Source organism: Saimiri boliviensis, chromosome 3 (genome assembly GCF_048565385.1).
Source record: "Saimiri boliviensis isolate mSaiBol1 chromosome 3, mSaiBol1.pri, whole genome shotgun sequence".
NCBI classification, from domain to species: domain Eukaryota; kingdom Metazoa; phylum Chordata; class Mammalia; order Primates; family Cebidae; genus Saimiri; species Saimiri boliviensis.
The window spans coordinates 8,673,724-8,687,113 of NC_133451.1; the positions used below are offsets into that span (position 1 = coordinate 8,673,724).

Below are 13,390 nucleotides of genomic sequence, written 5' to 3' on the forward strand. Positions count from 1 at the left end.
CACATTCAGGAAAGATCACTGCCTGCCGGGAAGACAGAGGGTCAGGGCAGAGCCTGGAGGCCAGGAGAGTGCCACCATCAAACAGGGTGGAGGAGGCACAGTTCTGGACAGGGATGTCAGTGGTGAGAGGAGTGGTCCAGCTCCCAGAAGATGAGGAGAGACAGGAGGTGAGGATGACTCTTTAGTTTCAGGTTTAGGCACCTGGACAGATAGTCTTGCCCTCTCCAGCAGCAGAAAACACTAAAAGGGAAGGAGGTTGGGGGAAGGGACTGCTTCGGCTGAGCAGCCTATGTCTGAGAAGCTGGGACACTTGCAGGTGTTGGTTCAGGGTGCAGGTGGGTTTGGTGGAGGAGGAGATGGAATGGTGGAGAGATTCCAGTGTGTTTCTAAACCTCAGCATGCTGCAGGTGTCTGGGCCAGCCGGTGGCAGACGGAGCTGTGCAGCCGGCTGCTGCCACATCTCTTTCTCTCCCAGCTGCCTTCAGCTGAGCTTAACACCAGCAGAGGCAGAAACGCTTCATAAATGCCACTTGTCAGCTGGGAGGTGTGCGCAGAGCTCAGGAATACTGTTTTCTCTCTTCACTGTTTTCCACCATTCTTTTTTTTCCAGTTTGGGTTTTGGGCGCCCTCAGTTCCTTTTTTGTTAAACACTGAGCTGTTTATCCATCCATCTTAAAAGTGCCCTGAAAGAAGAGGCTTCCAGCTCTCTGGGGAGCTCTCTTCCTCCTCTGGTCTTTTGGGTTCATCCCAAATTATTCCCCAATGGAAAGATCGCTCAAGGATTGCGGGCGGTGGGGAGGCGGGGAAAGGACAGTCTCCCAAGAGATCAGGCTTAACCTGATCTCAGGGTGTTGAGGGAGGGGCTGGGGGAAGCAGGAGCATGTTCCTAGGAGACACTTTCTACTGGGCACCTCTTCCTAGACGGCTTCCCCTGACATCGCCGCAGGAATAGGAATCATTATCCCACACCGCGGAGAAGGAAACCAAGGCCAGGTAAAGGCCCTCAAAGTTGCAGAGCCAAGAATAAAGTCCGGATTGGGGCTCAGGTCTGTGGGCAATCCAAGGCCGCCCCCTTTACCCTACACAAGCTCTTTCCCCTCTGGAAGCCCTCGAGTCCTCTTTCCTACCCCGCCTCTTGTTCCCCAAGCGTGGCGGGGGCTACGGCTCCAGGGCTGCTCCAAGCACCTTTCTGTCTTTCCGGGGAGAATTTTCCCCTCCTGAGGCTAGGGTCTGGCGCTGGGGCGCCTCTCGGAACTGCAGGATCGCCCTTAGACTCTGGAGCTCTGAGGGCGACGAGCGACGGCGCCAAGGCACAGGTGGGGCGGGAGCGCCAGAGAGCCGAGCGCGGAGGCGCGGGGGGCGGGACGCGGGGCAGGGGAGCAGCCTGGGACCGCAGCAGCGCCGCAGCTCCCGGCGCCCGCGGCTGCCTGCCCCAGCCCCTCAGTGGCGGCTCGCTCTCTTCTTCTCTGGCTCGGAACCCGACACAGCTGCTGCCGCTGCCGCCCGGTGCGCTGCGAACTCCCGAGAACAACCCTGGCCGTCAGCGAGCACCAGCGGCTTCCTGTCCCCAGCGCCGAGACTGGAGGGGCGCACCGCGGCCACCGAGCCAGAGGCGCTTCAGGCGGCGAGAGAAGCCCCCGCGCGCCCCGGGGCCCGGCGCAGCTCACGGTGAGCGCACCCCGGGGATCGAGGGTCCCTTGGCCGAGGGGGTGCATCCTCTGGGTGCCCGATGGGGCTGCCCGGGGGTCGCAGGGCTGAAGTTGGGACGGCTCACAGACTGCCCCTGCAGCCCAGCCAGAAATGCTGCCGCCGGGGAGCAACAGCACCGCGTACCCGGGGCAGTTCGCGATGCACCAGAAGCTGGCGCAGGGAAACGCCTTGGGGGGCTCGGCTGGGGCACCGCCACTGGGGCCGGCGCAGGTGGTCACCGCCGGCCTGCTGACCCTACTCATCATCTGGACCCTGCTGGGCAACTTGCTGGTGTGCGCTGCCATCGTGCGGAGCCGCCACCTGCGCGCCAAAATGACCAACGTCTTCATCGTGTCTCTGGCCGTGTCAGACCTCTTCGTGGCGCTGCTGGTCATGCCCTGGAAGGCGGTGGCCGAGGTAGCCGGTTACTGGCCTTTTGGAGCGTTCTGCGACGTCTGGGTGGCCTTCGACATCATGTGCTCCACCGCCTCCATCCTGAACCTGTGCGTCATCAGCGTGGACCGCTACTGGGCCATCTCCAGGCCCTTCCGCTACGAGCGCAAGATGACCCAGCGCATGGCCCTGGTCATGGTCGGCCTGGCCTGGACCTTGTCCATCCTCATCTCCTTCATTCCAGTCCAGCTCAACTGGCACAGGGACCAGGCGGGCTCTTGGGGCGGGCCGGACCTGCCGAACAACCTGGCTAATGGGACGCCCTGGGAGGACGTTTGGGAACCCGACGTGAGGGCAGAGAACTGTGACTCCAGCTTGAACCGAACCTACGCCATCTCCTCCTCTCTAGTCAGCTTCTACATCCCGGTGGCCATCATGATCGTGACCTACACGCGCATCTACCGCATCGCCCAGGTGCAGATCCGCAGGATTTCCTCCCTGGAGAGGGCCGCGGAGCACGCGCAGAGCTGCCGCAGCGCTGCCTGCGCGCCGGAGACCAGCCTGCGCGCTTCCATCAAGAAGGAGACCAAGGTGCTCAAGACCCTGTCGGTGATCATGGGGGTCTTCGTGTGCTGCTGGCTGCCCTTCTTCATCCTTAACTGCATGGTCCCTTTCTGCAGTGGACGCCCCGAAGGCCCCCCGGCTGGCTTCCCCTGCGTCAGTGAGACCACCTTCGACGTCTTCGTCTGGTTTGGCTGGGCCAACTCCTCACTCAACCCCATCATCTACGCCTTCAACGCCGACTTCCGGAAGGTGTTTGCCCAGCTGCTGGGGTGCAGTCACCTCTGCTCCCGCACGCCGGTGGAGACAGTGAACATCAGCAATGAGCTCATCTCCTACAACCAGGACACCGTCTTCCAGAAGGAAATCACAGCTGCCTATATCCACATGATGCCCAACGCGGTGAACGATGACGAGGAGGAGGGCCCTTTCGATCGCATGTCCCGGATCTATCAGACGTCCCCAGATGGTGACCCTGTGGCAGAGTCTGTCTGGGAGCTGGACTGCGAGGGAGAGATTTCTTTAGGCAAAATAATACCTTTTACCCCAAATGGATTCCATTAAACGGCATTAAGAAACTCCCTCCTGGATCTGCATAACTGCAGTGACATCGGCAAGCATGCACACACACGCAAATACATGCCTTTCCAGCGCTGCCCAGTTTATCATGTGTTTCTGAGTAGTAGCTCCTGTGCTTAGAAACCTCACCCCATTGATTGGTAGTTCAAAGAATTGGCAGAAGCAGTTGCAATAAACTCAGTCAAATGTACTTAGCCTGCCAGAGGTGATCCTATTAGAGAAGAGAGTATGGTGCTGGCTCCTTAAAAAAAAAAAGTGATACTTGGTCCTTAAAAAATATGCTCTCCCCTCCCTTTTTAAACAAATGGCTTCTTCAGTCATTGTTAGTGTTTAAATTGATTTTTAAACAGCAGGTTGGGTGTGTGTGCAAGGATGTGGTGGGAGCATAGCTTTCCTGGGTCTGGCTTGCCGTGGCTCTGTGCTATGTCATTTCTTCCCTCTGTGCTGGTGGGTGTCTCTATATAACAGCCGAGGAATTCTCACTCATTTATTCTGGTGTCTAATAAACACAAATTATTTGCATGATGGGGTGACTATGTTTGCTTTGCTACCTTGTGTTTCAGAAGGGCTTCTGAAGAAACCATGAGTGCATCCTTAAAATGCAAAGATGTTTGCTGGGTACAGTTTGGCCTTAAAGATACACACAAGGCAAAGGACCTTGGGCAGCTTCTGTTTTCTCAGGTTTCTTTTTATTACTTATACACAGGTGGGGTCTGTGCCCAAACATGGCTTCAGTGGCAAGGCATTAGATCTTCTCAAGCCTAGATTTCTTTTTTTCTCATTTGGAATTTTTTTTGTTGTTGTTGAAATAAGACAACTCTCCTGATTCCTAGACAGATGCCATCAGTTTGTTGAAAAGATTGTGTAGAATAATATTTCGCTCTTTCTCCATGTGAAATCTGTAGCATGTTTTAGAATGACATGGCTTTTGAGAAATCGTGTTTTCTGGAGAGCTTTGAAATGTGTGAATCAAGATGCTTTAAAAAAAGAAATCCTGTTTTTTAAGTAGGCATTTTCCTCAGTGGACAATAGCAAATAGGGGAATGCTTTTTAACTAAAATGTAGAAGCCAGAGATGAAATGTGAATGAACTTGAAATTGGAAAATCTGTAGGTCTAGGTGCTCAATAGAAGAGCCCAACTAACTCCAATCATTTTGTTTTTCCTCTCTGCCGTGTGCACAGTCACAGTCAAGGGGAGTGTTTTATTCCAGACCCACACCGGTTGAGAGCATGTTATTAACATCAGATCTAAATATGAGCGCCGTTAACGGAAGCAAATGAAATGTGAATATGTAATTTCTTACAAGTCCCTGCTTTGAAGCAGTTTTATCAAGGACAGTTTAATCAATTTTGATCTCTTTAAGGATAATTTCACTGTCAGTCTTCTGGGCAACCATATCTTGATCACTGCAAAATGTGCAGTTCCTGGCATATAACATTTAATAAATATTTGTTGAATGAATGACTATTTCTGAAACAGTGAGGCTGAAAGCAAATCCTATCCAGTACATCAATTTTTATATGTAATTTAGTCAAAATGATACTGGAACCTGAGGTCTGTGTTCAGTTTCTGACCTCTGGTGAATGGATAGCTAAGCAAACCATTAGGTAACATTGGGAGCAGTGAAAAGCACCCTGCTCTAGGATTCAGGAGACTGCCATGTGACCTTGAGTGAGTCAATTAACCTTTCTGGGACTCATTTTCTGTCTGTGTCTGTAAATGGAAAGACTTATGCTAGATCACTGTTTACCAAATTGTGCTTTGTGATGCAGATGTTAATGGATGGGGTCTCTGGTGAAATAAGTTCAGCAAACCCAGGTTCAATATCTGTCTTCTCAACAGGACTTCTTAGAGCTTCTGTGCATGATGCACCCTCCAGTGGGGCAAGATTCTGTATTATCTCCCATTGCTGTTCACCTTGTGAACCTTGTTTGGTGGAATTCCTATTACTGTCTCTCTGGAGTCCACAGCCATGGTTTGAGAGACTCAAATCTAACTGATCTGGAAGTCTTTACAATATTCTATTCTAAAGCATGGGTTGTTATAAGTAAAATCTTTTGTGAAAAACACTGTTGTAGGCTCCAGTTTAGATAAGTCCTGTGTTATGGAAAATGAATTATGTGAAGACTTTGGAATTCCCTTCTGTAAAATATCATTCACCATTCATTATAATTATGTACTATTCACTAGGCGCTGTTCTAGATGCTGGGAATGTAGTTGTCAATCAAATTCTCTGCTGTCTTGGAACATTTATGTGAGTCAGTGGAGAGATAAGCCAATAAAGATTGCTCCACTACACTGTGCTGCATTGCACTGTGCTGTATTGACCAGGATAGATAATGCCAGGCAGAGGATATTGCTATGTTGCAAAAATCCCAGGGTGAATAGGGTGGTGAAGCTGCTGTTTTATTTATGGAGGTCGGGGTGGTGGGGGGCCTGTCCAAAGAGCCACATGAAGAGAGACCTTGATTGGGTAAGAGTTGGAGCGCTGCTAATGTCTGGGAGGGACAGTAATCCAGGCAGACGGAGTGGACATGGGCTTGGACATGGGCTTGGTCCTGGCACCCTTGGAGGAGTGTGGCTGGAGGGCCACAAAAGAGGAGTGTGATAGGATTAATAATTGCCATAGCAGCAATCACAGCAGGCATGATGGAGACCCAGTCCTGCTGGGTACAACAAGTGTATTAATTCATCTGACTCTCGCTGCCCTGTGAGGTAGGCACTCTTGTTACTCCATTTTTTATAGATAAGGAAATGAATGCATTGTCAGGCTAAATAACCAGCCTGGGGTCACACACCTCCTGAGTGGCACAGCTAAACTTGAATCCAGGTAGCCTGGCCACAGAGTCTTTTTTTTTTTTTTTTTTTTTTGAGACGGAGTTTCACTCTTGTTACCCAGGCTGGAGTGCAATGGCGCCATCTCAGCTCACGGCAACCTCCGCCTCCTGGATTCAGGCAATTCTCCTGCCTCAGCCTCCTGAGTAGCTGGGATTACAGGCACGTGCCACCATGCCCAGCTAATTTTTTGTATTTTTAGTAGAGATGGGGTTTCACCATGTTGACCAGGATGGTCTCTATCTCTTGACCTCATGATCCACCCGCCTTGGCTTCCCAAAGTGCTGGGATTACAGGCGTGAGCCACCGCGCCCGGCCGAGTCTTTAATCCTAACTGCTCTTTGATGGTGAGAGAGGATGCCAGAACTTCTTCAGTCAGCAAATGCACTAGTGCACAGATCAGAACATCAGGTTTTGTTCATTTATTACTGAAACGGTTAACTGACTCATCCCCACCACTACACGACAGCAGCTCTTCACTGTGTACCTGCTCTGTGAATAAGCTTCGTGTTTGGAGGGAAGGCACCCTGGGGTTATGGGCAAAGTAGCTCTTACATGACGGGCCAAGTGCTTTCCCAGATCATTATTTATTCTTCACATTAACCTCACATGTTATTGTCTTCCCGTTTTACAGATGAGGGCACCGGGCACAGAGGAACTTGAAGAGTTGTTTGTCCAAGGTCATGTGACAAGTAAGGAGTGGAACCAGGGTTCACCTCGAGGTCAGCGGTTCTCAACAGAGGGAGTTTTGCACCCTGCATGCTTCAGATATTTGGCAATGTCTGGAGACCATTTTAGTTGTCATGACTGGGTGTCAGGTGCTCCTGCCATCTTGTAAGTAGAGGCCAAAGATGTTGTTAAACAGCCCGTAGTGCACAGGGAATTATCCAGCCCCAAACACTCTCGTTGCAGCACTTGAGAGGCCGTGACTGGGTGGACACACTCCAGGTCCCAGCTACCTGTCCACAAGGCCACCTGCCTGGAATTGGAGGCTCCACCTCCCTGAGGTCGAATTTTGGCTCTACAATTTATTAGTCATTTGAATCTGGGCAGCTTTCTGAGTTCCAGCTTCCTTATCTGAGTAATGGGTACACCAATTCTTTCATCTAATCCACAGACTTTATTCAGACTTCATGATCATTTCCTTTATAACAAAACAATCCAAGACCATATGTTGCATTTAGCTGCCTCCTGTAATTTGAAAGTTTCTGCCGCTTTGTCTTTCATGACACTGACCGTTGTGAAGATTACCTGGCCAGTTACCTGGTAGAATTGTCCTTCAGCTCGGGTTCTTGGGTGCTTTTCTGTGATTAGATTCTGTCATGCACTCTGGGCAGGAATATCAGAGATGCCATGCTGAGCTCCTCCAGCGCATCACGTGGGGGGCAGGTGCTGTCAATTAGTTCCATCACTGGCAAGGTTAACTTTGCTCATGGGGTTATGGTGCTGTCTACTGTTTTTACTCCTTCTAATTAGTAAGTATTTCCTTTGGAGAAGTAGTTTGAGACTATGAAAATATCCTATTATTTCTCAAATTTGTACCCATTGTTTTTAGCATTTATTAGTGACCCTTACCTGAACCAGTTATTACTGTGATTGTCAAACAGTGCTTTTTAAAAAAAATTTACCATCTTTCTAAATTTATTGTTGGTTTTCCACTGTAAGGAAGAATATTCGTTTATATATTTACATCAGCATAGAACCTTGGGTTTCTAGTTTTGCTTGTTTTTGAGACAGGGTCTCACCGTGTTGTCCAGGCTGGAGTGCAGTGGCATGATCACAGATCACTGTGACCTGGACTCTAGGGCCCAAGCAATCCTCCCACTCAGCCTTCCAAGTAGCTGGGACCACAGGCATATGCCACCATGCCAAGGTATTTTTTCATTTATTTTTGTAGTGGCAGGGTCTCTCTATGTTGTCCAGGCTCATCTCAAGCTCCTGGGCTCAAACAGTCCTCCCACCTCAGCCTCCCAAAGTGCTGGAATTTACAGGTATGAGCCACCATGCCCAGCCTGGGTCTCTAGTTTTTATAATAGGTTATAATCCTTTACTTGACACTGTTAATGAAATACTATTTTGACATTCCAGGTATGGGACCTGGGGACACATGTGTTCCATTTGTAGGATATTAACACAATGCTCAGTCTAGGGGCGACACTCAGGACACTGTTTTCTACTGTCTTCTAAGACTGTCCCTGCCCTCAAATCTCTCAGAGGGTATCCATACTTATCATACTAACTTACCACGACGTTTAGGTTGCCTTAGATTTGGTTAGTGGGAGCCTTTTAAATTGGTTCTTGTGTCCTTTTGACATGCTGTCACTATTCTTTGAGTAGTTAGAGGTTACTTTTCAACACAAGATACGCCAGACTCATTTTGTATATTTTCTGTCCAAGCCTTGGAGTCAGCCATTTTCCCAAGGAGACCTGGGTTCCTTCTAGCAGAGAATGGCTATGTAGAAATCAAGATCTGGGCACAAGGGTATTTATTGTTACTAGGGTAACATTGTTTCTAGATCCTCTCAAAAGACAGAGCTGGGAAGTGGATACATGGGTATACATGCAAACATATTCATATGTGCATGTACACATATCCATGAGCGTCTGTACCTAGTTCTATGCCTACCTATGTACATGCATCAAATTCCATGCATTTGTTTTCATACCCAGCAAAAGTATTTTAAAAACCATCACTTCTAGTTCAGATATTGAATCTCTAATGTTTCATGAGACCTGGAAGTCAAAGAGATTAAGTTACCTTCCTAGGTTTTAAAAAAATATTAAAATGGGGATAATTAGTTGCTTACTTTGCAGTTTATTGTCAGGGTTATGTGATATGATTCATGTGAAATGTGTAAGGGCATGGACACAATGAGAATTTAAAAATGGGGCGGGCACAGTGGCTCATGCCGGTAATTCCAGCATTTTGCAAGGCCGAAGTGGGCAGATCACCTGAGGTAAGGAGTTTGAGACCAGCCTGACCAACATGGTAAAACCTCGTCTCTACTAAAAATACAAACTTAGCTGGGTGTGGTGGTGGGCGCCTGTAATCCCAGCTACTCAGGAGGCTGAGGCAGGAGAATTGCTTGGACCCGTGAGGTGGAGGTTGCAGTGGGCGGAGATCACACCATTGCACTGCAACCTGGGCAACAAGAATGAGACTCTGTCACAATGAACAAGCAAACAAAAAACCAGTCTGCTTGTGATTGTGTTCTGAGGACCTGAGAGTACAGTTCTGCACTCCATTTTACAGGCAGTGTGGGAAGCTACCAGGGACAGAGAACTGAAGAGTCAACATCCCGGAGAGGGATAAGAGAGTAAACAGCAAACTAGACTTTGTCACACCTAGAATAGGAAGAAACAGGACAAGATGTCAAGCTTGACAGGAGGAAGCTGTTGACATGAGGGGAGAGTTAAGAAGAGAACGTTCTTGAGCCCACGTGGAACCCCCAGGACTCTAGGCCAAATTGGGGGAAATGCTTAAAGGGAATATGAGTACCCCTACTCACAAGAGCAGGCAGAGCCATCAGACTTTTGCTTTGACACTGTTAATGAAGTATCATTTTGATATTCCAGGTATGAGACCATGGGACACGTGTCTCCCATTTGTAGGATATTAACACAATGCCAGTTCTAGGGAAAACACTCAGAACATTGTTCCGATTCTCTTCTATTCTCTTCTATTCCTGTCCTCAAAACTCCTAGTGAACTGAGAGTACCAGCACTCCACCAACACTGACAGAACAGAGGTGACAAGCAGCATTTGTTGACTACATATTTTGTGAGGTGCTTTGTAAATGTCTTCTCATGCAATCATCACAATATTTTGTGAAATAGATATCACTGTCTTCATTTGAAAAAGGAGGAAAAGGAGGCTGAGAGAGGTTCAATAGCAAGCTAGGTTATGCTTCTGGTGACAGAAGTGGGACTTGAGGAGCATCTGCTCCTGGAAAGCCCCCCTTTTGGGCTTTACACAACTCTTCAGAGGGATCCAGGAAGAAGAGAGCTCCTTCATGTATATTGCCCATGGGTCCTCTCCAGGAGAAGCATTTTGAGGTTCTGAAACTATTTCTCATCAGACTTAGTTGTAAATTTTCTCTCTATCTTGGCCCTTTTCCTGTGCTTTTCCAATGGCCCTTTCCAATAGGTAACTAGATCTCAGTTTTCTACATGAGTGAGATCTGCATAACATGGAGGGGGCTCTATTTTTCCACACCCTTGGTGATTTGTAGATTTGGGAAAGCGTACCCAGTATGGCTTGTCAGGGCTAACACATATGTCCCCGTTCCTGTATCAACTTGGCTTAATCGGTAGGGGCTGCCTGGAGTCCTGGGGTGAGACAGACTCCAAGGTTGCATTTCAACCAATGATGTTGAGGGGCCTGGTTGATAAATGATTTCTACTATGAGCTTGGGAGGTGGGGGATGCTTGAATATTCTACGTACTTGCTTTTCTTGGTCTCTCAGTAGCCCCTAAACATATCTGTCCTAGAACCAATTGAAAATTAAAATATTGATCAGGTGCAGTGGCTCATGCCTGTAATCTCAGCACTTTGGGAGGCTGAGGTGGGTGGATCAGAAGGTCAGAAGTTCGAGACTTGCCTGGCCAATATGTTGAAAGCCCATCTCTACTAAAAATACAAAAATTAGCTGGGCGTGGTGGTGTGCTGGTGACCCCAAGAAGGTGGGGGTGTAACCAACTCAATATGCCTCTGGAGGCTACATCAGCAAACAGCAAACTGTTCTCATGAAAGAAGGATGTCAGCAAACTGACAAACTGCATCTGCCACCAGAAGGAATGTGAGGGCAGTCACGCCCCAGGTCCCCTGCTCCTTGAGGCGATCTGTGATCCTGAGGTTATCTACCTGAACATCTGGAACCTCTTGAACAAGGAAAGCAGTACCTGTGATAAGTCAAGTAGCTGACTGACAATCACCCCCTCCTCCCTGTTGACTTTACTTAATAAATACGAAGGGCTGTGAAAGCTCAGGGACTTTGTTTACTAGAAGCAAAGAGCCCCTGACCCCTTCTTTCAAACAGAACCTTTTGTCTTTATCTTCAATTCTGTGTTCATCCTCCTTCATTCATGAGATAACTATGGCAAGTGGCACCTGAACAGGGACCTGAACGAAGAAGGTCTCCTGGAGCAGAGGTAGTGAAACTACAGGCAGACAGGAACCCCAGGATGAATCTTCTGGCAGTGGATGTAAGGTCAGTGCCCTAAAGAGGTACTGGGAGCGGGATTTCTGAATCAGGTAACATGGGGCAGAATTTGTCTATTGAGGAGCAACATTATGTACAGTTGCTTAAAGTTTTACTTGAAGAAGCTGGTGCTCATGTCAGTTCTCAAACACTGGCTAAGCTTCTACAGGAAGTCATTACATATAACTCATGGTTCCCACAGTCACCCTTGATGTGGAAAACTGGGGCCAGGTAGAAGATTTGAAATGGGCTCATCAAAAAGGTTTTAAAGTAGATCCCTCTGTTTTCTTTGCTTGGAGTTTGGTCCGTACTGTCCTCCTGCCATTATCCCCTTCTTATTCAATTAGACAGCAGGAGCCATGCTCTGACTCTCAAAAATTGGAAGAGGCTTCTGTCTTATAAACAGCGCCCATTGGAAGTGAGAGACAGGAGAGAGAGGAGGAGAGCTGGTCTGCACCACCTCCTTCAGTTGCAGAAATAGAGAGTAGACTCCAATACCAAAAATTCTGTGTGCTGCAGCTATAGCTGGAGAGCCCTTAGGACCTTGAGGCTTTTCCTATTGCTGTAATGCCCAATCCAAACAATCCACAATGACTCATTCCTGAACACACTCCTGTAGAATTTAAGCTATTAACAGAATTAAAAGCTAGTGTGGTTAGTAATGGAGTACAGGGCCTGTTTACTTTAGATTGATAGAATCTGTATTTGGCGCTATGTGCCTCCCACCTTTTGATATAAAGCATTTAGCTTGTACTTGCTTGCCTGCTAGTGCATATCTGACATGGAATCTAAATTGGCAAGAAATGTGTGCAGACCAGGCTAGACAGAATCGTGCCGCTGGACACAGAAACATTGCAGAGGATATGCTGTTGGGTAGTGGTCCTTATTCAGATTTGGTGCAGCGATTGTATCAGTAATATCTAAACTCCCAGACGCTGCTTGCCATCAGTAAGCCTTAGCTGCCAGACATGCCTGGGCCACCATCCCCGAGGAAGGGGTCCCAGTGCAATCTTTTCTACATGTCATGCAAGGATTGCAGGAACCCTATGCAAATGTTATCGCACCACTACAAGAGGCCACGCAGCACCAGATTCCTCATACCGCTGCTACAGAGATGCTTACTCTGACTCTAGCCTTTGAAAATGCAAATGTGGATTGTGAACATGCAGTGGCACCGGTAAAATGAGCAAAAAACTTGACAAATTTTCTCAAAGCCAGTCGAGATGTAGGAACTGAGTCCCATATGAAGTTGGCTCAAGCCATGGCTAATTTAGTAGTAAACAAATCTAAATCCCCACCTCCCCAAAGATTAAGCCCTAAAGTGGAAAAATGTTACAACTGTGAAAATATTGGGCAATTCAAAAAGGAATGTCCTCGGACTAATGGGCAGAAGGTATCTTATAACGCGGCACCCCACCTTCCAGAAAAAAACGCCAGGAATTTGCCCTCGCTGTAATAAAGGAAACCACTGGGCTAATCAATGCCACTGAAAATTTCATCAGAACGGCACTCCCCTGCTGGGAAACGAGAGGGGGTCCTGGACCCGGGCCCCTCAAACAATGAGGGCATTCCCCATCCAGACCACAATCCCACTTCAAGGGGTGAGTCCCCAGAGGAACATTAATTCCCTCTCCCCAGGAACACCCAGAAGTGCAGAGTGTTAATCTCCCAGTTAGAGAACGAATCTCCACTGGCATTTGGGGACCTTTGTCAACAAGATATATGGGATTCATCTTGGGTAAAAGCTGTCTTAACTTTCAAGGCATTACCGTCATCCCCGGAGTTGTTGACTCTGACTATGAAGGAGAAATTAAAGTAATTGTAATGTCACAGGGTCTCTGGGTTTTTGGACCGCGGGAATACATTGCTCAGCTGTTGCTATTCCCTGCAAGTTTCACCCTTCTCTATGAAAGGGGAGACAAGGAAATCAGGATTTGGAAGCACAGCTACATGGGAAATTTACCTATCCCAACCCATAGCTTCTAATTGGCCCACCTGTGTAGTGCAAATTAAAGGAAAGAAGTTCTATGGGCTTATGGACACAGGAGTAGATGTATCAGTAACATCTAAAAGCAATTGGCCCTCATCTTGGCCTTTGCAATTAACCTCTACATCCTTAGCAGGAATAGGA

At 48.1% G+C, this 13,390-nt stretch overlaps 1 protein-coding gene across 1 annotated transcript; it reads left to right on the forward strand.

Moving 5' to 3' along the window:
- Window positions 1-1,294: 1,294 nt before the first annotated feature.
- DRD5 (dopamine receptor D5) lies at window positions 1,295-5,546 on the forward strand. Its single transcript, XM_003934678.4, has one exon. The coding sequence runs from the start codon at window positions 1,801-1,803 to the stop codon at window positions 3,205-3,207; it is 1,407 nt and encodes a 468-aa protein (XP_003934727.1). The 5' UTR covers window positions 1,295-1,800; the 3' UTR covers window positions 3,208-5,546.
- Window positions 5,547-13,390: the final 7,844 nt, after the last annotated feature.

Excerpts from the sequence above, each read along its gene's own strand:
- DRD5 (XM_003934678.4), top strand. The coding sequence starts at position 1,801 with ATGCTGCCGCCGGGGAGCAACAGCACCGCGTACCCGGGGCAGTTCGCG.